General features: G+C 33.2%; 1 protein-coding gene across 2 annotated transcripts in view; it reads left to right on the top strand.

Moving 5' to 3' along the window:
• The window catches only part of LRRIQ1 (leucine rich repeats and IQ motif containing 1), a 97,032-nt gene extending 76,224 nt beyond the window's left edge, over window positions 1-20,808 (top strand). For both annotated transcript variants that reach the window (XM_048934619.1, XM_048934620.1), the window contains exons 24-27: window positions 1,311-1,443; window positions 2,917-2,977; window positions 8,152-8,272; window positions 20,171-20,808. In XM_048934619.1, coding sequence (XP_048790576.1) covers window positions 1,311-1,443; window positions 2,917-2,977; window positions 8,152-8,272; window positions 20,171-20,310 — 455 coding nt within the window. In that variant the 3' untranslated portion in view covers window positions 20,311-20,808. The remainder of the gene's footprint in view (window positions 1-1,310; window positions 1,444-2,916; window positions 2,978-8,151; window positions 8,273-20,170) is intronic.
• Window positions 20,809-26,641: the final 5,833 nt, after the last annotated feature.

Consider the following 26,641-nt stretch of genomic DNA (forward strand, 5'->3'; position numbering starts at 1 on the left):
CACTTTTTTATTTTGATCACTTTCTCATTTCAATAATATTTCAATAATTCTAGTATGAATGTGTATATAATACAATTTTAGTAAGTAAATTGTGTTTCAAACATAATTAAGTCAGAAATTCCAACTGAAACTAAGGTGCATTATTAACAATCATTTCAGAAGAAAAAAGAAACTTGCTAACTCAAAAATACACTTTTTAAAAGCTTTGTCATAGCTTATTGTATGTATATTTTCTTTTATCACTAACTCTCAGACTCAGGCATGAATTTGTAATATGGGTTTTAAACCCCTGATAGATTTCCCTTGTAAAGGAGGAGAAGGATACAAGGACTTTAGCAAATGCATAGTTAATACTGGTTATTTTACCAGGAGGAAGTAATTCTCCCGAGAAAGACAGGTAATACTGAGCCAAACTTTTCTATAAAAACAGATAACAAGGAACCTAGAGTTAATTACTGTTTAAGCTTATTGTTCCTCACTGGAGAATGTGTGCCAACATAACAGGAGTCTGTATCTCCTAGACTGCTCTTATAAAGTCACATAAAATGTTTCGTACTCCTGTTAGAAATCAGCTATTTTTTTTTTTCATCTGAAGAGATATAAGCGTACCGGTGTAGCTGTAAACTTGGAACGTACAAATGTTCAAAATATCAGAAAGCTTTACTCCAGAACTAGGAACACCAAAAATGAATATTATAAACCTAGGAAAGAAGTGGCTTTTGCTTTATTCAAGGAAGATGAAGTCTGTTATTAGAAGTTTTTTCTATTTTAATATTTGGAAGTGACACTGCTTGATCTTTTTAGAATGATGTCATATCTTCATTTTGGTAGATTCAATGACACTCCATCCAAGATTTTAATTTTTTCTTCCTGAGAATGTATGCAATAGCAAGGACATATATTCTTTATAACTGCTAAGGGTAATTTTTTTCACTTAATTACTAGGCTGATGATCACAATCAAGACATTTATATTATATAGACTTCATATTATGGATAAGGCAGTTCAACAGGTTCAGCCTCAGGAGTGGATTTGTTTGAATAAACATTCCCTATACTGATAAAGATAGAAAATACAACCAAAAGACAATTTTATTTCAAGCTATGATACAAGAAGTTACAATACTTTGACATTTCCTTAGAGCCAAAAGATGAAAGCAGTGGCCCCACTGCAGTGCCAGATAAAATGAAATTGAGAAACTACAATTTTCTGCTCATGCAAAGAAAATTATAATTTTTATTCCAGGAAAAGGATAAAAACTACTACAGATAATGTAGCAACTCTCTCACAAGACCTTTTTTCCTCCCTAGGTGAAAAAGAAGAATTTACTCAGCTGGATACTACTTTAGATGAGAAACTACAGAGGAGAAAAGACTTTACGTACCAATGGCTTCGTACACAGCATTCGGATTATGAAACAGCAAGTTCAAAAAATATGAAGGGGTGAGATCATCGCCTTTAAATTAATTTTTTTATAATTGTAAATTTATTTTGTAAAGTGTAACCTAAGTTAATAGTAATGAAACAAACGTGACTACGTAGTTAGCAGATCCTACACTATTTTTAGGTTCCAGACATGGTACTTTTTAGGAATGTTTTAGTCACTGAGTAGATACTTCTTCCACAGTGATGATGAAATGGTACACAGAACCTTATGATAAACTATAATTGTAGGTTGACTTCAGCAGTGCAGTCAGTTTTGTATTGTAAGTAGTATAGGAAGGAGAACTTCATACACCTTGCAACTTTAATGGTATGTATTATGTTTTTATGCAATTAGATTAACTGTAACATTACCTATATTGACTGATTCAATTAAGGAAGTAAAACACCCACTTTTTAACTAGATACTGTGTATTAATATAATAATAATATTTTGTCACCAAACATAAAACCTTCTTTTACATATTCATGATGTATATTAATAACGTTATAAACATACTCTCTACTTTGTTATTAAAGTGTAATATCAATACTGTTAAAGAAAAGATTAATTTTTTTCCCTAAACTACCATTAAGACATATGTAAGTATATAAATACAATATAAACCATTGATATCTCTGTGAAATCATTAATAGACACACTATCAGGCATCTCTAATAGAATTAAACAAGATCGTAAGTAGGCAAGAATTTTAACTTCATTTTCATTTAAAAAGTTATTTGATTATTAATGAAATTGACTACATTATTATTATGTTTTATATGGAAAAATATTCCACATTTCTAAACTGCTGAAGACGCAAGGAAATACATGTAGCAGATATTCTTCAGAATATGTCAGTTGTGTTCCATAGTAGTGAGAGTTCAAGAACTTGTTTAAAATAGCTGTCATGAAAACATGGAACAGAACATATAATGATGTTTGAAATAAGATGTAGAAAGTTATAAAGTTTTTTTGTTTGATTGGTTGGTTGTTAATGTTATCGTGTTATCTCTGCAAGTCGGTGCTGTACACTAATCTTTGTACTGTCATTTTTAATATTATGTTACCTTTTCTGCATGTAGCAAAACTTCAGTGGAACATCACTGATAGACTGTTTAGAACAGCTGATACATTTATGCAACTGAAAACTATTTTATTCTTATAGAAGATGAAAATTGATATAGTTACCGTTTATGTCAGTGCATGTACATGCAGCCATATGTTGTATTTATTGATGTATACAATTTGAAATGTGTTTCATGATTGAATAAACAGCAAATTCTTAATTCTAATACTAGGCACTGTTAATTATAATATTAATTTCTCTGATACTTTAACATGTATTTTAACCTTGAAATTGTTTTAAATGCCATAATTGCTAATTTGCTAGATTTGAACCGGAATGTTTCTTTGAAACGATTCTGCACAGGTATTTTAATGAACCCATTGCAGTGATATTTATTAAAATTTCCATTCTACATTTTTCCTAGCTGTTGTCTTTTGCCTGAGTTGAATCATGTGATCTGCAACAGTGGACAAGTACAACTTGTGGTAAGAACTTGTTTCCATGTGAAATTTTGCTGAATTCAGCTAGGCCTTTGATGGCATTTTCAAATGTGTATTTGGTATAAAAGCAAGCAGGAGGGTTTTTTTTGATTGAGTATAATTCTTTAATGTTGTCTCTGTTTCACAATCAAGTTAAACTATTGATGGAGACCAGAGGAAAAGCTTCAGATGTGGAAACACATATGTGTACTTAGTGTTCTGGTGAGACACTGGAACAGGCTGTCTAGAGAAGTAATGTATGCTCCGAGATGTTAGAGACCAGGTTGAATGGGACCTGGAGCAGCCTGACCTACTGGGTGGCAACTCTGCCCACAAATCTTTGAGGTCCCTTCCAACTAAGCCATTCTTTGATTCTTTGATTATATGATTTAAAGTTTCTAAATCAACCTTCAAAATGCTTTAAAAAATAAATATGGTTCAGCACCATTATTGACTGAAAACACGAATTTTTGTAAATCAGACAAGCTTAACAATTCTTAAATTCTGTAAGTCACATATCTAAATCAGTCTAATATCACTGCACTGTATGATTTACTATTAAGTGTTAAGTTATATATTAAGATATAATGTATATTAATATATAATGTATATTAATATAGTGACATTAGTAAAAACAGTAAAAAGAGATTTATTTCTACCATTTCTTTCCTGTTTTTTTTTTGTTGTTGTTGTTGTTTTGTTTTTTTTTTGTAAAGTGGCCTCTGTCTTTTTGTGATCAACTCTTTTCTTTGTGGCCTTTAAAAAAACTTCTGTATTTCTGAAATGGGTAATTCTGTGGGCTGGCAGGAGAGGAAATACAAATGATTTAACAATCTGTAGATTTACTAGATGAAAAAACTTAGTTTCAGAAATATTCAGAATTTCTTTTGTTGGTAAGCAGATCAATTTATACTGTATGACTTATTCCCAAGCTGACAATATTCTTTTTAACATAATTATGAGGAGATTAAAAAAAAAGAGAACTTTCAAACAGTATAGAGTTTTGTTTTATAAATAATATTAATCGTAATTTTAATTTTGATGTATCTGCACTTTCATTTGAATGTGTTGATTCCAAGTATCTATTCATACTGAATATGAGAACATATTTCTGGTGTGCAAAGTATGACATGTTTATAAATTATGATTGTTTATAAAAAAATATGTTTATAAAGTATGACAACATGCTTTTATGTGTTTCTTCATACTGCTTGTATTGAGCTGCTGTTCATACAGAACTGTACTGAGCTACTTCCAAATTGATTCAGTGTCAAATTTATAAGAACTATATCATATTTACATACATAGGTCACTCCAAAAAGTAATGCCTCATATTTTTTTTTCTTGGAAACTTCAGCAGATACAAAGAATGAGGTAATATCATTTGATGGAGCAAGTTCTCAGTTACAAAACATTATTTTTCAACTTACTCACCAACATTATTTATGCATTTTCATCAGCAGTAAACAAGAGCCTGCATGCCATATTTTTAAAAATCTGCACCAGCAGAAGTGACCCACTGGTTCAAAGCTGCTGTGTTGGTATTGTTGCTGAAATGCACCACCCACCACTTCACTGTTTGGTCTCCATAAACATTCAGTAAGCATCAATAAATGTCAATGTGTGCAGTGTTTTCCACATGCTTCATACTCACCTCCATGCCAGGTGCCATTCTGTCAGACTGCCCTTCTGCTGCCATCTGTCACATGGCAGCAAAATATAAGAGAACATTGGCGGGAAGTTTCAGCCTCCACTGCCATACCACCAACATCTGAAGCTGACATCATGGGCCAAAGTAATAAAATGGGAGATATTACTTTCAGAGCAGACCTCATGTAAAATGGAAGATGTTATGTAAAAAAGTTTCCACTAGTTACATTATGTGTGGTATGCTGCTAAGATTACATACAACATTCTGTATTTGGGACAATCTTGGCCTTTTCCAACATCTGTGGTCCAGTTTCAGCAACTTTGCAATGCTGTGTTTTAGAAATGCTTCTATAACCTCTTATAACATTCATGGTTGAAAAAATGCAATTATTAGGTTTTTTGAAAGTTCAGTGGCTTAAATCATGATCTAGATGACGTGTGATGAGTTTTAGGTGCAGCAGTACTAATAATTATTTTCTAGGTAATGTCTAAAGCAGTAATTAATTTGAAGAAATCTTAATCTAATAATGTTATCTAAATTACACATTAGATAATTATCAGTTAGCATATGTGCATATAGGTAGAATGTTTCCTGTTTGCAGTAAACATGTCTGTCCACAAAAGTCTACAGCAATCCCACCACAATATTATGTGGTGTACCCGCATAACAAGAAATGTTATGGGATTGTCACATCCTGAGCCATATTACACAGCTGTTCCACATGAATGAAATGTTGAGAAGAATGCAACAGGTCGAAAAATAGAAAAAGGACTAAAATGTATATCTAATGTAGAAAACAGCATTATATATGCATTGAAATAATTATATGGCTTGTTTATATATACAGATATATAATATATATATTTTATATATAGATGTCTATAGAATTTTGCTTTAAAAATAAATATAGATTTTGTTAACCTTTTAAAGTTCAAATTGATAATTTTGAATAATATGACCACGTAAGTGCATAGGAAGGCATATTGACTTACACTTTATACTAGGCGCTTTAAATTAAACAGTTTTCCTGGATTACAGTAGAGCAGACTTTTCCAGTAATTCTTGTTATATATTTAAGTTATCCCCATGGTTAAACTATTGTTCAACATCCAAAATGATTAAGATATAGCTTGAATTTAAACAGTACTTTTTACCTCAGAAGATTAAAGAATATCTAAATAATTTAACATAGGAATAGGGAAATATTCAGGTGCAGAGCTGTTCTAAAGGCAAATATTCCTCCTGACAAAAATTAATTTCCAACTAATTGGAAAAATATCTGAAGAGTTAAATGTACTGACCAGTACAGTCTGAAGTCCAACATAGTACTTTGTGAAAAAGTGTACCAGTATCTTAAATTTCTTTTAAATTTTGGCTTTAAGCTATAGAAGTAAATGGCAAGGTTTTAATTATCTTCAGAGGACTTTTAATGAGATTCTTTACAAACCTGAAATTAAGTTTGCTTCAGAGATTAATGCAGCTTTAAAAATTACTTTGATTGTACTTGTGTAAAAACATTTGTCTTTGTTTGAAAGAATGTAGCGTAAATTTTGCATGAGAGACAGCCCTATTAAAATCTCGCATATGACCCTGAATAATATTGTCTACAAGATTATGACACCTCAGCTTTTATGGTGGTATAAACTGGATAATAATTCCGTGGAAAGATTAGTTGCTTAGAATAGTGCAGCCTTCGGGGTTTTTGGAAACAGGGACATGAGAAAATTTCTGCTATGGGTTGAAATAGGTTAGATGGAAATAAGAATGATCAATTGCATTGTTTTGAATCAAGTTAATCACGTTAATTGCATTATTTCATTTTAAGAGGAAGTAAAAGCTTTCTAAAGATTTTGAACACACGGAGATTACAAACTTATGAGGACTGTAAATAGGAAGGCCAAAAATGTAGAGAGTTGCCAGGATTCTTTTGAAATATTCTTAATACTGTTCTTGAAAATAAAATAGTGATGTTAGCAACAATAATGCAGCCTGCTACCTGCACAAAATAAAACTTTGTAAAGTCATGATCATTAAATATATAACAGACAGACATCAGGAAGCAAGGAATAAACTTTCTGTGGCATCAAGAGTATGCAGTCACTAAGGAAGAGCAGAAAATATCTGTGTCTTTGGAGTCGCTGGTTTGAAAATTGCATGAAGTTTTTTAATTAATTTTACATTAAACAGCGCCTGGATAAAGACAAAGAAATAAAACAGGTCTCTATTTCGACTGAGTTAGACTGGACTACAAAGTTTGTCTGAATTGGAGAAATGCTTCTTTTGGTACAGTGAGCTGGTTTGAACAGGAAGTCTGGAGATTGTCTCCTCCAGAATAACCTACGTTTACAGTCATGGCATTTTTCCTAAGTGCAAGGAACTGCAGGAGTCAGCCGCCTGAGGAAGGAACTGAGACTCAGTCTCTCAAGGCCTGATCCAGCAGTCTGGAAGATACTAGTATATTGTGCAAAAGTTTGGTAACATTACCACCAGCACTCTCTTTCTGAAAGGATTCTGAAAGGAATTGGGTCTTTTCAGCCTAGATAGAGAGAGGACTTAATTTGCATCCTGGGCTCCACTTCTGAAGTGCCAGAAGCTAGAAAATCTAAATGTACCCCTTTGGTCGATAATTCCAGCCAACTAGGTCTGCAGTGGGAATTTTGTAGCTCACCCTTCTCCAGTGTCTTTTCCATGCCAGTGCTGCTGGCCCTCTGGTTCTAGTAATATCTGGTTACTGGTATTGGTAGCTAACTGCTTTTGACATTGAATAGCTTTTTATTTCAAGGAAAGATCATTATTGTTCAATAAATATGAATTAATTTCTAGGGAAAAAACGTTACTATCTACCGTTTTCAGTGCGTGGTATCTTTCAGGTCAGTATTTTTAACCTTTATCCTACGTGTTGCCATAACAAAGACCTCTAACTAAGCTGAAAGACTATTTTCATTTCTATTTTGCCATACTGAGGTGCAGGTAGCATGCCTCATTTCAAAAAGTAGAAGTTGATAATCAATAAAACACTGTTACCTAAAGTATGATTTAAATGCTGACTGATGGATATGATTTTGTAGCAAAAAACTACAAGATTAGATTACTTACTGGGTCTTTGATTGACTGAAGTGATACATGTCCTGGATAAAACATAAATATTGCAGAAAATAATCCAATATGACATCCCTGACATTCAGCTATAACTTAAATTATAGACTGGTCAGTAAATGATCTTAAGCTGTTTAAGGTTTCATCAGCCATCTGCAAGATTGATTTTCTTCAAAATTACTGTACTAAAATGTTTTCTTTCGTTGCCGCACTGACTGAGATCAAAACCACAATTTTAAAATCGGCTCCTATTTACAAAAATGCTTTGACATAGTGCATTTGTTCAGCCTAGGCAACAATAAAGGATTGTGGTATCATTTTGAAGAAGGTTGTTTGACAGACCCTGTTTGTTTATTTGGGGTAATGTGAGCTGCATTCAGAAAATGTTACATTTTATTTCATGATTGTGTACATTCTCTCCCACTGCTTCCAGGCAAGCCCTGTAAGCAGAGAAGACACAGATTTAGACCTTGTTTCTCTGGCCAGTGGAAGTGCTTTGACTGTGAAGAGAGAAAAAAATAAGCAGCCACACAGGCACTCAGCAAGATCTTCAAGTAAGTTACAGATCTTTTCATTATCAGTTTAAATATCACTTTGAAATGCTTTGGGGGAACTGAGCATGCTTGGAAAACTTAATATTGCATGGTAACTATCTGTTACTTTCTTACCTGAAATATTCTCATATATTTTCTACAGTTCTGTTTAAAAGCTGCATCATTAGTATCAGTGGCCTTTCTTCTTGTAATTTTAACCCACAGTCACCTGTGATGTATGCTAGGTCTGCTGATGAGCAAGTTGTTATTTTTTCTTTATATTACGGAGCAGAAAAGTATTTTATCCTAAAAGTAATATTTTTCTATATTCTCCTTTTTCTTCTTTCTTCCTTTCTTCCTTTCTTCTTTTCTTCTTTTCTTCTTTTCTTCCTTTCTTCCTTTCTTCCTTTCTTCCTTCCTTTCTTCCTTTCTTTCCTTTCTTTCCTTTCTTTCCTTTCTTTCCTTTCTTTCTTTCCTTCTTTCTTTCTTTCCTTCTCTCTTTCCTTCTTTCTCTCTTTCTCTCTTTCTTTCCCAAAATGGAAAATACAGCTTCACCATAACTCCAATCATAATCAAGCCACAGATTTCTTTCATGTTGATTACCAACTGTGCTGTAATATATGCATCCTAACTTACTGTAGATCAATGACCGAGAATCCCTTTATTTTTTTAATCAATCTGTATAAATTACCAGAATAATCTGAATTTGAAAGTTAAAGAAAAAATTGTAAAATGCTAGCACTTTCAGATTCATGTTTTTTGTATAACACAGCAGAAGAAAATTTCTAATGTGAAATACTATCTTTTGTCATTTGTGTAGAATGTGACATTTCAAAATAAATAAAACTTCAAAGCCCCAAAAAATTATGTTATAGAAAATATAAGCAGTACTAAATAACTGTAGCAAAATTATTGACATTTCTAAACTATATAAGTAATGAAGTTCCTTGATAAGTTTTGTCATAGTATAAATTAGATTGCTTCATAAATTGTATATAATTGCCATTTTTTAAATTATTATTATCTTATTTTTAATCTAAGCTAACTTTTCACTTTAAAGGAAAATTAAAAGAAAATTCAAGAAAAACATGTGAACTATTTTCTGTCTATTTTTTTTTAAACAGATTTGGATTAAAGATCTATTTACATTGTATTAATACACCAAAGACAAAAAATAACAGAGTACAATTTGTCTGTGGTTATTCCCTAGATTTACATTCCTAAAATTAGATTTGATATAAATTAGCATCCTAGGCTCGATTAAGTGCACCCATTAAGAATAAAATTCTTTGTCTGCCTGCCATATTAGAAAAGTTCTAATTGCATTCTGAATTTTCCTGTTTCTCTACATTGACTGCTGGTGAAGCACCACCATTTAAATTAGATGAGATTCCTCACTGCTATAACCCTGAATTTAGTGGCTGAGCTGCAAATATCAGTGGTAAAATTATCATAATATTCATATGTTCAGAATAGAATGTTCACTTATCTGGAATAATTGAGTTAAGTATTATGCGCTACATTCATATTAATGTATAACTGCTGTCTAGATTGTAACCTACTCTATATATTGCCATCTAGAAAAAAAGTAAGAATCAACACAGAACTGCCATGTAGAACTTAGCAGCTTTGGTAAAGAAAAAAAATGCCATTCCTTTTGAAGAAACTGGTAGAGGAGCAGGGAAAAACAATCCAACTGGCAGAGTCAAAAGTGTGAGAGGGAGAGAAGCAGTTTACTGTGTCTGGTAATATATGTATATTTTCACAAAAAACACAGATACTTTAGCATGTTCATTTTCTTTCCCATATTCATTCTCCTTTCTGTAGTCAAGGAACTCTGGAAAAAAAAGAGCCCAGATCTTTTTAATTCTTTCTATATATGTTTCTGCATGATATCTTTATAATTTTTTTCATCATGGATTTGAGAAAACTAAACAGTGATGATACATTACATTGAAATACATACTATTTGTTAAACCAGAAAATACTTTTATCTTTATATAATTCATCTGCTGTGATTAAACATTTATTGTATTAGTTCAATTTGCAAGACTGTTGCTCTTCAGTAATTTACAATTAATTATTAACTCTGTAGTAATCTACACTGAAATAATTGAAGAGTTAAATAATTCTGTGGGTGTTGTGTATCTCAGATCAAGAAAAGCATCTATGTATAGCATACACCTCTGTGTAATATCTTCAAAGGAAAAATCTACTTTTATGTGTTAAATTTATATTATTAAAAAGAATGGGGAAAAGGTAAATAAATAAATAAACAAACAGATACATAAATAAGCAAGAGTAGAAAGATAACCTCAAGAAAGAGTAGAACGTGTCCAGTGAGGCTAACTAGTTATCTGTCTATTTGAGGACCCTGCATGGTCCTTCATTCTAGAAATTATAGTTATTTCTTTCTTTCTGCTCACTGGTAATTAATTTTTCTTTTCTATTTTTTGAAGTTTTAGGGGAGGTTGTTTGTTTTGATTTATTTTGTTTTTTACATTTGTCTATGCTTGTCTCTCCACTGATCTTGATCTCCATAATACCTTGTGTCAATGAGTTGTGAAAGGCAGTATGTTAAATTGACCTTTTGATGCATTTTGACTGCATTTTCTACTTTTCAATTTTTCATAAACTCACCTTGCTTTTGTAAAAGCAAGAAGAAAAGCAGAAAAGAAAGACCTTCCTGATGTGTACCTTCTTTGTAATACATACGCATGAGCTGTAATGATCAGTAGCTTACAGAGTTCTGTAAGAATCAAATGTTAGCCCTACACTTGACAGTAGTTTTCTTAACTCCATGAATATTGTCATGAATTTGTGGTTATAAAATCTGTTTGTGAATACTTTTCTGAACACTGGTAATGCAGTTTAACACTAAGTTGTAAGATAGACATAGAAATTAAGTAATTATTTTTTGGTAACTAGCTAGATAGTAATTTTTATACCAATAAACAGGTTTTGAGTGGGTTTTGACAATCATCAGTTCTATTCTATCAGCCCATTCTACGTCTATGCAACCAATGTTGCACATTTAGTCTCCCGTATATCTGAATTGTCCACCTCATTATTTTCTTTACTCTAAAATAGTCTTAATTTTCTTTTCCATCTTGTCTTGTGAGATTCGATCTTTTGACTGGAATTTACGGAATAACTAGAATTTGTAAGCAGAATGTGATGGGAGCTTCTAATTGTTATTTAAAATACTACCTGGTATTCTTAATTCTTCTCTCCCCTGAATTTTAGTCTTTCTGATTTCAGTAAAACAGTGTTTTTCAGGAAACAAAACCACAAAGAGAAGAAACAAAATTTGGGGCCCAATTTTGTCATTCCTTAATCACCCCTAGCTCTAAAGATGGCCTTTAAATACAGTGTCCACTACAAAACATTTATCATTTCTCAGATAAATTCTAACTCTACCACTTTCTTAGTCTGTGAAATTAAATTAATGAAATTTATTAATAATGTTCTTACAGACTTTCAACTCAGTGGAAAACAAAAATTGACAAACTCCTGCAGTATTTCTTATTTGACATTCCTTTTCACATATTCCAATTCTTATTCTTCCTTTTGAAAGAACCCTCGCCCTGATTTTTTGCCTTCCTTTCTTTTGATGAACCAGAATCCCTGAGAAAGTGTTTATCTTTATTGTAGGCTGTGCATGACGCAGCTTTACTTCTTAAAAACATTCTGCTTTCCTACTCCTTTCCTATTGGTATTGTCTGTATATCCCAGTTCCATAAATGCTCTCTTTCATTTAGGATTTGTAAACTACTCTTTGTCTGCAGAAAACATGTCATTTTAAAGTTTTCTCTTCATTCCTTTATTCAAGAAGGTTGTCAGATGTCTTTTTTTTTTCTTTTTTCTTTTTCTTTTTCTTTTGTTCTTAGTCTCCATTGCAAATTAGAAGTTTGTCATAGAAGTTACGGAAACTAGGGGACATTTTGGAATCATGGGATCAAATATAGAGATATTTATTTAGCAGTCCCTTCAATTTTTTTGCCATTTACCTACTTAGTAGAATTTCTTGAAAATAACAGTGAAGTTTTTCTTTCTCCTTAGAAATACATAGAAATTCTGTAAACATATGAAGATATTTATAGTTCTTATTACTTTTCCACAGTAAAATTCTGCACTCAGTCTACCAAAACCACAACTATATTAGGAATAAAGCCATCTTTTCTGTAAGCCACATCTGGTAGTATGATCACATAAATGTTAGGACATGATAATGAGACAATTCAATATTCTGAATATTTTTCTGCTCAGACAATGAATAAATAACATGGATGAAAAAGAGTTGCACTGTTCTGAAGTAGTTAAAATTTACTAGGTTTTGTTGCTTATTGTTTTGAGCATAGTTTCAGTATAATAGAAATTAAAAAAGAGAGAAAAACCATACAGTGACACTGACATCCATGTAGTTTAGATACTCACTTGAAATCTTGGAACTATTAGACCTACCACAAGGATTTCTGCCATGTAAGAGTAAAGAGCAGTTTTAGGTTCTCTGTGATGTGAAAGATTTGTCATATAGCTTCAAAAATATTTCTCAAATCAGTGCACAGGGAGACGTACAATTCTATAAGGTTGTTGCAGTAGATGGCAGCATTTTTTTTTCCCCAGTGCAATATTTTCTTTCCTTATTCTCTTTTTCATTGCTAACTTTACCTTTACTCTCTAACCCTTCTTTCAAATATGAACAGTTCTTATTTCTGCCTTGTTCTAGTATAAGCTTTCTCTCCAATCCATTCTTAGGCTTTCTTTTCCATCAGTAGTTAAGTCTATTTCCACAGATCATTGTCTGATTACTTGTCTTTCCCTCTAGTCCCTATAGTACCTAGCTTGCCAATATTCCTAAGATTCAGTATCTCTTAGTTTAAATCTTCTCCAAGTGTATTTGGCATGTCTTAGTGTACTATTTAGGCACTAAATAGCAGACTCTTAATCTACTTATTCTCTACATCTTTTATTATCACTAGCTATATATATCCAGTACTCTTGATAATTTAAGGAAGTTAGGGCCAATCTAGTGCCTCTAGTCCTTCTTTATTCTTTCTTAATCCACCCTTGCCAGTTCACAGTGCCTTTCTTCCCCATAGTTTATCTCTTCTCTCAATGTCAGTCTGTTTCTACTGCCAGCTATGTCAGGATATTGTTTCAGTGTACTTCCAGCCTTGGTTTCATCTCTCAGATTTTAACCCCAACTCTCTGCTCATTCTGCCAGTTTTCTTCCTATAAGAGCTTCTTATCCTCATCTTCGCATTTACTGTAGCTAGAACCTGAGTGCATATAATAGAGAGCATATAACAAGAGGCTGTTTAGTTCCCTGACCTAGCATGACTTTCAACACTATTTTTAGGAATAGTCTTGATTAGCTCCATGTAACATCACAGTGAAGCATGTTTCCTTGTTGACTGATGTTTCAGGGCAGATAGCCAAAAAAAATCAAGAACATTGCCTCCAGTCACATAGAAATTTTAATTTGTACATACTTGATCAAATTTGGACAGATTCTAAAAGCAAAGGTCTGCTAGTTGGCAGATTTCAAGTTATTTCTACAAAGGACATAAATATCTCAACATAAATATCTCACACGTCTTTTCCTTAGAAATGACCAGCCTTTCAGAAAACTTCAGCCAAAGGCAGTTACTCAATCTGCAATTTTTGTCCTAAATTATCAAACTTTGGAAATAGCTAAGGAACTGGAGTAGAAAGACGATATTGAACTTTAATAGCCAGTGGTACTAAAAGTCCTGTTTATGTGAAGGCCACTCTGAAACTAGTGCCTCCTATTTTATTATCTTGGCTGATGTTATGACATCAGAGGCAGATGTTGGTGGATAGCAGTAAAGGTTGAATCTTCAACAAAATTCCACTACATTTTGATGCTGTGTGACAGATGACAGATCAGGGTGGACTGTCAAAATGGCATCTGGCATGGAAATGTTTATGAAGCAAAGGCATGTCATTGAAATCAAAGGTGTGTCACTGAAATGCTCCTGGTGGAAGAAATGGCACCATTGGTGTTCATCAACACTTGCTAAATGTTTATGGAGACCAAACAGTGGATCTGAGTGCAGTGGAGTGTTGATTTTCGTTTCAGCAGTGCTGGCAGTGACAATGGGTCACCTTCAGTGGTGCAGATTGTGGCGAGTACAGTATGTAGGCTCTTGTTCATCGCTGGCAAAGATGCATAGCTGGTGATGGTGACTATGTTGAAAAATAGCATTTTATAGATATGAATTTGCTCTATCAAGTAGTGTAAGTGAGCTCTGTATCTGTTGTGATTTCCATGGAAATAAACAGGAGGCATTCTGGAGCAACCTGTGTAGTTAGGATTATGTTGCGTTTTGCAGGAACATTTTTGGGTTATTGTAGTTTTTGTGTTATTTCATTTTCATGTGTAGAAAATGATTAATAAATATTTGTAACTTCTGTCAATATTTTTGTAAATAATTTCTGTAGGAATTCCTTTATGTGTGTGAGTTTCATCTTAAGAGTTTAGATTATTCAAGTATCTAGTTTCCAGTATGATCTGATTAGAATAGCATCAAGGTATGATTTAACAAAAAACTGTTTAAATTCGTTATTTCTATAAAATATTAAGACTTGTCTCCAGTCCTACAAACCTGAAGTCAGAGACACCTAGAAACAAAATTAATACGTTTCTCTTCACCTCTCCTCTTCCCCCCAAATCCTCATCCAAGAAAGATTACATTTTATATTCAAATCTCCAGAGGGAAGAGTCATGCATATTACATGGGATTTCTTGTAAGATGCTCAAGTCTTCTCGATACTATTGAAATATGTCTGAAATATAAATACATTATGTAAATTTAAGATGCAATAAATATATGCTTCTTTTTGTTTTAAGGTTAATAAGTCAAGTAAAGAAAATAAATAAAAGGGGGAACTAATATTTTGTGATCTGACTTCAATATAGCCATAAATAACAATATTAAAAAAGCAACTCATCTGAGATTTTAGCATTCACCTTTTTCATAGACCTGCTGAACCTAACTTCTTTCCAGAGCTCAAATTGATGTAAATGCTTTGCTGCTAAAGATTTGTTCTGGTCACTTTCATTAAGATGTTGAATTTTTCTTCCATGCATTCTTATGCTGTATTTGCTCTTAAGTAATACAATATGGTAAGGACTTTGAAATTATCTCTCCAGACACACAATGTTAGGTGGATCGATAAATACCCTATGACGTCTACTATGCATCATAAAATTTCTATCATAACCTGTTTAACCAAGCTTTTCTTCTTGAACACCGAGAATTTTATTCAAAGCATTTTACATATTGCATTACTTATCAAAACAGAGGATATGTAAACCTTGACATTTGTTAAAAGACCCAGGCTTTAACCAAAAAAGACCAGAACAAATCAATAGCAGAAAACAGATTAAACAACAGAAAAGTGACTGCTTAGAAATAGAAGCATGTTAACCAAGCCCATGACAAGCTTTCAGCACGTAGTCAAAGGAAATGGTTATTTGATATATACAGGCATCTGAATGTATCTCAGAATATACTGGAGACTCCTACAGCTGAAAGTTACAATTAATTGAAAGTATAGTACAGCCTCAATCTTCTGAATCCTACTTTGGCATAGGATAAATTAAATTGCTTTTTTTGGCTATGATTTTGTTCCCATATGAGGGGGTATTAGAATAACTATATATCATGTTGAATTACACTTAATACACTTTATCTGTTCGTATTTAACTCTAGTAACCCTAAATGTTAAGTATTGTTGCCATTGTTGTTATTATATCATTATATTGATAATAATTATTACTACTATGGATGTCAAAAGTACTGATATTTTAGAGACTGAAACCAATATATTACTTCTAGTTTCTATTTAGTAAAGATATTTATGGGCTTGAAAGGATGTGAAACTTTCTGTTGCCTTTTATTTAGTCCTGTTACATGGATAAAGGTATTATTGTCATGATAAAATTATTCATAAATCAGGAACCTGGATGCGCATACCTGTTCACACTCGAAAGCTATGCCTTATAGATTGCTATACAGAAAAATCAAACATTTTATTTTTCCAATCAAAAATTTCTGATAATATTCATTTTATTCATCGTTTATGCTAATACCTGAAATGCTTGTTTGCAAGACACACATTGTAGTCTAGGGAAAAACTGAGGTATTGTAAATATAACTTTTCTGTAAAAATTGTCCGTCTGTATTGCTATTAGTAACTCTACAGGACAAAGTTAAAAGCTCTCTGGGGAAAAAAATAGTACTGAGATGTAAAGTAAAACTTTCAAATAGAGCACATTCTGAAAAAGCATGTGAAGTATCTCACTATTTTTAGATATTTTAATAAGGCCTGAATATCAGGCCTTGCAGCATTTTAGACATACGTGCAGTACAACAAAATGTTTTCATTTGCAGTTGTTTTTTAGTGAGTCCTTTCTTTATTCTTCCATACACTGAACCAAGCACCCTCCCCACTTTTTGTTATTTTCTCACATTTTCTTAAATTAAAAAAAAATCTCATAAATTAGTAAAATTGAAAAACTTCCCTTGAGCAGGTATAAATTTATTTATCTCCAAGGAGATAAATAAAAAAGCCCAATATGTATAAATAAACACAACAAATATAAATACATTAAAAATATAATAAGATTTCAGTTATCTAATAATTTTAATATGATTTTTTAAAATGTTAGGAAAAAAAAAGGAAAACAAAGTTATATTTCTGAGAATCGTTTGTAGATGCAATCTCTTAATTCAAAATGGTGTCATTTTCTCTTACCTTCATTCTCTCAATCTAGACAAAGTTCTAACCTCCTGATGTGAACCAGTCTTTATCAAATATTTCTGAAGGAAAAAATTGCCAGCTTTAAAAATGTAGAATTAGAAGACCTTTTGTCAACATCTATAATAACTGAGCAAAGTTAATTTTAATTTACACAAGATGTTTTTATTTCTCACAGGACTCTACCTAGGTGCTTGTTTTAAACTTGCATACAGGTGTTGCCTTAAGGTTTGCCACAAAAGTGTTCCTGCCTGAATTCTTGATGAAACTGCAAAGGACATGAATTAAAAATAACCTTAGGAACACATGTATGATAAATCATTTTAGTCCTATACTTGCAGTGCAAATATATTTTCAATGTTCTTTCTTCCATTAAACTCTATGAGAAGGAAATGCAAGAAAATTCTTTCTCATAGTTGGCTAATACCTTCAACATAAATGAACTGTTTCTTTATCTACAACTTTCAATTGTCATTAATATCTAAGCCACTAGCAATTCTGTGAATATAATGTCTGAGAATTAATTATAACATAAATAGGAGTAAGCAAACTTTGTGATGCTTCTACATCAGTCTCGTGGATATCTGTGAGAATGGTTCTGTAGGGTACTGTTTGTTTGTTCCCCATGCCATTTCTGGTTTTCATCACTCCAGCTAGACCAATAACTAGAACAGCAATGCTGATATTAATACCCATCTCTAAATATTATTGAGCTCATATCACAAATACATTCTCAGAAGAGAAGCATGGTTATATCCACTTCAAAGATGGAAAAGTGGAACATAGAAATAAGAGAACGAATGAGAGAACTGGGGCTGTTTAGTCTGTAGAAAAGGATCCTGAGGGGAGACTTCGATGCTTTCTGTAACTACCTGAGAGGAGCTTGCAATAAGGAAGGTGTTAGTCTCTTTTCTCAGATGACAAGTGATAGAATGCAAGGCAGTGGCCTCATATTACACTAGGGGTGGCTTAGATCAAATCTCAGGAAGAATGTCTTCTCAGAAGGGATGGTTAAGCACTGAAACAGACTTCCTGTGTTTGAGTTCCACCCTCCACATAGATGTGGTGCCTATGGAAATAATTTAGCAGTAGACTTGTATTGTTAGGTGAATGGATGAACTTGATGACCTAAAAGGTCTTTTACAACCTAAATGATTCCATAGTTCTGTAATTTGCAAGGTGTGTACTTTTCCATCCTATTTTCAAGGAATATTTTCATTCTAAATTAGTTGATCATTCCCTGTAATTATTTTATTTTATTTGGCTGAAAGTGCTAAGAACCATGTGAAGGGTGGAAAGGATACAGAGTAGTCTATGCTTTGATAAACACTGTCTAGATCACTACTGTAGGTAACATGTAAAGCAGACCTTAGGAAATCTAACCAATGCTTCAGGCTGCATAAAGGAAGAGAGAGACATGACAACCAGACTTTGAGATATCCTGTAGTTTGTTAAACCTGGATTCAAGGAAGCAGAGAGTATTTGAGATTTTGAAAAAATACCTTCAGGCAGAGAAGTTATCCTGCCCTATTACTGAGACCACAAGGTCAACAAATTCTGAGCTATGATTCTCACATAGAAAGTTGTTTTGTCAGATTATATGCACTCAGAATTAATAAGATGTTACGTTATACTTACAAAATATTTTACAACAATACCCTCTAAGCAATGTATCAATCACTTGCAATTAAAAATTAAAAAAAAATAATAATTTGTAAACTATTGACCCTGTAGTTTAGACAAGCATAATTCATGCTATGACAGATACAGCTGTCTTCATGCCACAATAAAAGCATATACTACTAACTCATAAGGACTTTTCAGAAGTACCCTATAGCAAACTACAGCAAGTCTTTAGGGATTTTTTAATGGAATAATAATATACCTTTCATAGTAATGGTAAGGCTATATATCACTTTCAAAGAATTGTGTACAATATTAAGTGGAAGGCTGAAAGATCTACATTTACAGATTTCTGAAGTCTGTCATGAAAATAATACTTAGCAGCATAGATAGGTTCATAAACAAGTGAGGTTGTTACTCCAGAAATAATTCAGGTTAGACAAGCAGGATGTGGTCAACTTCCTGTTTTGCTGCATTGGACTCTATCACTTTTAAACTAATTTTCAAAGTTATTATTGTTGGGTTTGTTCTGACATTTCTGTTTATTCAATTTTCAGAATTAAATAATAAAAATATTTCTTTCATCAAAATACATAAGTAACTGGTATGTCTATGTCTAATTTATCATTAATAGAATCTTAAAGATGAGTGCATAGGAGAGGCAATCTTGATCATATACTTGCCTAAAGCTTTTTTTCAGTCTAAACATGTAATAGATACTTCCTTTTATTTTCCTTTTCCTTTTTTCTTTCTCCCTCTCTTTTTTTTTTTTTTTTTTTTTTTTTTTTTGGCTTTTTTTTTTATGGGGAGAGACGTTGAACAAAGGTTATCTTGTGCAATCTTTTTTGTTGTTTGAAAACTTTTCCAACTACAGAAAAAAAATCTTTAAGCAAGAGGCACAATATTTTTAATAGTATTACTTTTTCTTCAAGTTTCATTGAGCAGTTAATTTACTAATTTGAAGATCTCAGCTTTCAGTTAAAGTATTATGGTTCTCAGTCAAAAGAACTAAGAGAATGTACACTGCTTGATTAAACAGCTACTTTGTTTTTCAATAAAAGCCTTTCTGCACTAGAGATATCTGCTGCTATTTGAGGTGTTGAATAAAAGGATCTAAAGATAAGGAAATGAGGAGTATTGCAAAGGCATGATTCTAGCATTTAAATCCTTTTACAAATAGACTTTTACTTGAGTATATCTGAAGAAAAAAATGAATTTACTACATTTATAGAGAGAGTAAACAAGCCCACTAAAAATACGGTAATTTGTGTAGTAATTTTACTGTTTGCTTTCATAAGGTCTTTGAGTTTGCTTATTTGTTTTTCAAAAACTACAGCCTTGTGAAAAATACATGTATGACTTTTAATTCAGGAAAGAATATGTAATTATAAAAAGTGTGCTATCAAATTGGACATATTGATATATTTTATTATATTAAAAGCAACATGGTACAGTGAAATTTATGTTTATTTGTTTGTTTAATTTCATATATCTGTTTGTTTCTAGAAAAGAATATATCTTCTCCAGAAAAATCACATTTGGGTCCATCCTGTAGAGAACGGATATCATTTCGAGACCATCCATTGCTGTTCAGTGGAGGATGGGGAACAGGCAAAAAGAGGCAAAAGGTTAAAAATATCAGCTGAATATTGGAGATTATTTAACTAAATGATTCAATCAAATTTTTGGTTCCCAAAACATATGGAGAACTGTTTTCTTTTAAGACTGTGAATATATATACGTTTATATTTTAGTTTATAAGCAGTTTCAGTTAACTAAATATGACTTATTTTATTATACATGGTTACAGTGGTTTGGTTTTTTTTCTGGTCAAATTGTTTTGTAGCTGTCAGTAGATTATCTTAGTTTGTCTTTTCAATTGGTTGTATGTTTATGTGGTGTAGGGTGCAGAATCAATTAGCTCAAGAAGAATTGTTGTTCAACGAATAAGTTTAGGCTTGCTTATAAAAACTGGTCAGGATGTGGAGAAGTATCAATATTTCATGCTCGTATGATGTATGCCATATATCAAAACTGTAAATTCTCATTTTCTCACAAATAAAGTACATGCTTATAAACCATGTTTTAGACTCTAACATCCAATGTAATTCTTTAAAAAGTCTGTTTAAAATGTTTTACCAAGGCAGCAAAAATTCATAGCATATTAGAAATGTGCAAATAGTGAGAATGTGTTTATCTTTTTTTTTCTTTTATACAGCAATATGAGAAATCCTCTTGAGTTTCACCCTAACACATTGTAATAATATGATAAAGCAACCTATTAAAATTTCATAATTTAAAATATTTCTAACCTTTTCCTAGATTATTAAATAAGTGTATAAATAAATAAGTACATTTACTAACCTCTTGTTTTGTGCTGGACTAGTGTACCACTACATCTAAAAGATGCTGTTCACCCAACTCTGTTCTTTCATGCAGCCAGATTCCTTCAAACCCAAAAAAACTGACATCAATAAAAAGAAACAAAATATATTATATTTAAACTATTCATACTACTGCAAGGTAGAAATCCTGAAGTGGATATGTAACTCATTACTTCTCCTGAATTTTTTTTTCATTGACAAACTAGGCAGAAGAGGTTCTTTGGTTTCAAAGCCTAAAATTATTTTAATGTTTTCCACTCTGGGGGTTGAAATTGCTAATTGGATCTAGAGGAGTCTGCTTTTGGATTTCCTCATCTGTTTTTCTCCAGTATTGTAAAGCTTCAATCCCTTACAGAGTGAAAGAGGTGGAGAGGGTAATAGGGCTTGAAAATTCAGTCAGTAAAGAAGATAAATTCATATATTGTATCTGTTTTTAAAATGTACTTAAATTTCATATGGCATTGTTTTGGGAGGTGCTTTTATATGTTAACATGCATATGTGACTGTGGATAGAAAGTAATGATCTCCATTTTTGTGAATGCTCATATGGTTGGCAGGAAGTATTGATCTGTCTGGGGGTAGGAAGGTCCTACAGGGAGATCTGAGTAGGCTGGGTCACTGGTCTGAGGCCAATGGGATGAAGTTTAACATGACCAAGTGCCAAGTCCTGCATTTTGGCCACAACAACCCCAAGCAATGCTATAGGCTTGAGGAAAAGTGACTGGAAGACTGCGTAAAGGAAATGGACCCAGCAGAATTGGTTGACACTTGGCTGAACATGAGCCAGAAGTGTACCCAGGTGTCCAAGAAGGCCAATGGCATCCTGGGTTGTATCAGAAATAGTGTTGCCAACAGGAGCAGGGAAGTGATCATCCCTCTGTACTCAGCACTGGTGAGGCCATACCTCAAGTACTGAACTCACTGCAAGAAAGACATTGAGGCCCTGGAACAAGTTCAGAGAAGGGCAGTGAAGCTGGTGAAGGGTCTGGAGTGCAAACCTTATGAGGAGTAGCTGAAGAACCTGGGATTGTTCAGGCTGGAGAAGAGGAGACTCAGGAGAGACCTTATTAGTCTCTACAACTACCTGAAGGGTGGTTGTGGTGAGGTGGAGACCAGCCTCTTCTCCCGTATAACTCGCGACAGGACTAGAGAGAGTGGCCTCAAGTTGTGCCAGGGGAGATTCAGATTGTCTGTTAGGAAAAATGCCTTCACCTGAGGAGTGGTCAGGTGCTAGAATAGGCTGCCCAGGGAGGTGATTAAGTTAGTGACCTGGTTGGTCAGTTTAGTTCTTGTACTGAGAGAGATAGTTTAGTGGGAAATATTGGTGAACGGCTTGACTGGGTGATCTTGGAAGTCTTTTCCAATCTGAGTGATTCTATGATTCTATGATTTTCAAATTCAGTAATGGCTGATACAGTGGAGAACCTCCAGTTTGCAGTTAGTATCTTTCAATAACCTTGTTCATTTAAATCAGTTTGAGTCATAGACTCATAGAATATCGTGACCTGGACCATCAAGACCATTGAGTCCTTCTCCTGGTTCTACATGAGGCAATATAAGAATTAAACCTTATTTCTGAGAGCATTGTCCAAATGCTTCTTGAACTCTGGCAGTCTTGGTGCCCTGACAACTTCCCTGTTTCAGTAGCAAGTTCCTCATTTTCATTAATGAAGTTTTTCTTGATATCCAATCTAAACTTCCCATAATGCATATTTAAGTCATTTCCTTACATCCTATCACTGGTCATCTGAGACAAGAGATCAGCACTTTGCACTCCCTGTCACAATCAGATCACCTCTCAATCTCCTCTAAGCTGAACAAATCATAAATCAGTGGCTCCTTATTAGACATACCTTCTAGTCTTTTTGTTGCCCTCCATCTTAAAATTCTATCAATGTGCTGTTTTTAATATCACTTTAATACTGAAAGGTCAGTGGGATATCAGTTTTGAAGGAAAGACTCCATTACTTCGAAAAGTTTTTATGTGCTAGTGTGGTGAGTAAGTAAATTTTTTTTAAAAAAAAGCTATAACACACACTAACTGGAGATCAAAATGCAAAATCAAACAATTCATAGTTCAGCATTCTTGTGGATTGTTCCATCTATTTATCTAGTCTGTGCATAATATACTGCACATTACTGCAACTGTAAATAAAGGAGTTTTTAATTCACATTTCATGAATGTTAGATACCACAATAAAAATCTGCTTTGTACAAGTTGCCATACCTGATCTCTTTTGCTTTCCAGGTGTTTCTGAGTGAGAAATCCCTCCACACCTAAGCTGTTTTGTCAACAACTTTTAAGGCATTTTATTTTGGTTATTTATTGTTATTATTACTATTGGTTTTTTAATTATTGTTTTGTAAAGAAAAAGTAGTAGCCTTATAACATACAATTTACTGAATTACAAATTGTAGACACAAGATTTGCTGACATTGCTCATGCATGTGAGGAATAATTTCAGTTTAAGATAGCTGAAAAGCATTTATTGTTCTCAGGACTAAGGTGAGGCACCTCTAAATCTGAGTGAATATCTGCTGCTCTTAGTCACACTTTACAGAATGAAAGGTCAGACATAACATGAATGCTACATCTTGTGGCATATTTCTGACATGACTATTTCAGGCTCTGTCCTGCACATCAGAGAGCTGCTTTATGCCTTCCTTTTTTGTCTTCTTCGGGTTTTCTCTCTTGTTACTTTTTCTTTCTTTCTTTCTTTCTTTCTTTCTTTCTTTCTTTCTTTCTTTCTTTCTTTCTTTCTTTCTTTCTTTCTTTCTTTCTTTCTTTCTTTCTTTCTTTCTTTCTTTCTTTCTTTCTTTCTTTCTTTCTTTCTTTCTTTCTTTCTTTCTTTCTTTCTTTCTTTCTTTCTTTCTTTCTTCTTTCTTTCTCTCTTTCTTTCTTTCTTTCTTTCTCTCTTTCTTTCTCTCTTTCTTTCTCTCTTTCTTTCTTCTCTCTTTCTCTCTTTCTCTCTTTCTTTCTTCTCTTCTTTCTTTCTTTCTTTCTTTCTTTCTTTCTTTCTTTCTTTCTTTCTTTCTTTCTTTCTTTCTTTCTTTCTTTCTTTCTTTCTTTCTTTCTTTTTTTCTTTTTTTCTTTTTTTCTTTTTTTCTTTTTTTTCCCCTCTATCCCCTCTCTGTTGAAATACAGCAATTCAGCAATTCCTATTTAGGATTAGAAAGTATTCTTGATGTGTCACTCTGTGTGTGAGTAGAGGACTGGAACTGTTGGGGGCAAATCCCTGTGATCACTCAGCAAAATGTGAAACCACAAATTCCTATAACTGCATATTTCTAGTTGCACTACTGCCTTTGTGATGCCCCTGACTTCACTAGTGTAATCTCCTCTGAATTTTTTCTCTTTTCCCATAGATCCTTTAGCGTGGAAGAGGGGGACTCTATGTCAAAAGCACTTTAGAAAAATATCTTCCTTGAGTTAATGAAGATCAAACTTTGGAAATGTAGAATTCATTCAAATCAAGAACTGAGAGAACCAAAGTGTGTTTAATCGTTTAATCTCTAATGGGCATAATTCACCACATCAAATCGAAAAGCTTTTTGCAAGCTCAGTATGATTTACATTTACTTCTGCGCAGGAGTTCTGACCAAGAACAAATATTCTTTAAATACTTAAGTGGTTGAAGGGTGCAACGTAAAAAAATTGTTCCCAAAACGCATAGTCTGAATGAGAATGAGGTGTTAATGGCGCTCAGAGATGGCCCACATCTGAATAAGAAAACAGCATGATGAAATGTTTCCCAATGAATAACAGGATGGTTTTCTCACTAGCATCTTCAGAGACTTTTCTAAAATAGCTGTCCTTGCTCAAATGACTATTGGTCAAATTGATTTCTGGTTTTAAGAGATCTTTAAAAAGCAGGGACCCAGTATGCCTACAGGATAGACATTGCTTTGGTGCAGGATGAGTTGGTGTTAAATTTTGACTTAGTGAATCATAATTATTAAGAGCTAATAATCTTTGCATTTGATCAATCATTCATTAAATGTGGGTCTGCTTATAGCATATTTGCATCATTATAAAAACATGCCACAGGTGCCATCCAATTCTCACCTCAAACACATGGTGCAAAACGGTGACTTAATTTCTTACCACAGTTATACTCACAGGAAGATTAATATCCTTATTATTTTAGTGTCAAAAAGATAACAAAAATTTATTTTTCTGTAGGCACAGCTTTTCCCTGATATACACTGAAATTAATCCTGTTAGCATTAATGAAAGCCGAGCTAATATTCTGGGACACTGACACCTTAACATGCTATTCTATGAGACGAGAAAAACACACTTGAAAAGCAGTAATTACCGAATGGCTCCAAAAAGTCATGTAAGAGACTCAGGAGCCTGATTTCATGTCTGAGATCAAAGCTGTTTGTACTTAACAGTTGTAGCTGAGGGGAGGGAGAGGGTGAAGAAATAATAATAATAGTAATAAAAACATCCAAGCTCTCTTGTTTTGGTTTATTTCTTTATACAGTTGAAAAAAAAAATCTAATTTCATCTTTTTTTTAGGACTTGTAGAAAATATTACCCCATCATAGGAGCTTTGAAGCTTTGGCTGTTAGTCTGTTGGAAGAAGACAAATTTCTATCACTACTGATTTCATTGCTGTATGAGATAGCAAATCTTGGAAAGCAAATCTTGGTCCACGTTTTTACCTGTATCCCTACTAAGAGCTTGTATGAGATGTGTGAAAGTGAGGTGCCTGTTCATGGGTGTATCTGTGGTTAAGAAGGAACAGGGGACCTCACTTTCTTCTTGCAGAGAGGCAGAAAGATATGCAGAGGAAAGAAATGCCAGTGTGGCCTTTGTATAACAATGTAACAATACAGTCTAAATAAGTTGTTTAAAGTAGCTAGTGGGTAGTAGCTTTAAGATAGTATGATCAGGTTGAGATTGCGCTTGATTTTTAAGGTCTTTTCCAACCTGAGCAATTCTATCATTCTATGATTCTATTATCTCTAGAGAAGAACTTGTTCTCAAGATAGATGATGGACAGAAAAGTGCTGACAACAGTTTGAATCCATCCTCAAGATGCTTTCAGAGTGCCAAGCTGAGCTGAAAGTCGATTGGTTTATAAAGTACCATCATGGTCAGTGGGCAAAGACTGGGTTTTGGAAAAGATTTTAGAAGTAATATTGTGTAATTGCCTCAAACTGATCATCCTTTTTAGCACTGGAAGTTGAAATGAGTGACTTTATGAACTATATTGTTATTTGGAGAGTAGATGGATAAATTGATTTTTCTTGAGCTCTGATGAACTCAGATGATGAATTCATTATTTTAATGACATCGATGATGATGCAATGGGGATCAGTTCCTCTCCTTGTCTTCACTTGAATGACTGATAGACTTGTTTTGAGTAGTAAGCTTTTCTTAGTTTCTTAATTGATTCGTTGCTATTTATATGTAGCTTGTTATTTTTATAATCCAAATACTAAAGAAACCCAAATACCCAGGTAGACATGAAGCAAACTCTGGCTGAAATGCAATTGCTATCTCCTTAATAAAAGATAGAGCCAAAAGTATTTATATAAGTTGCTACCAATTCTGATTTGACAAAGTCAAGATATGATCAGA

Source organism: Lagopus muta, chromosome 1 (assembly GCF_023343835.1).
Source record: "Lagopus muta isolate bLagMut1 chromosome 1, bLagMut1 primary, whole genome shotgun sequence".
Lineage (NCBI taxonomy): Eukaryota > Metazoa > Chordata > Aves > Galliformes > Phasianidae > Lagopus > Lagopus muta.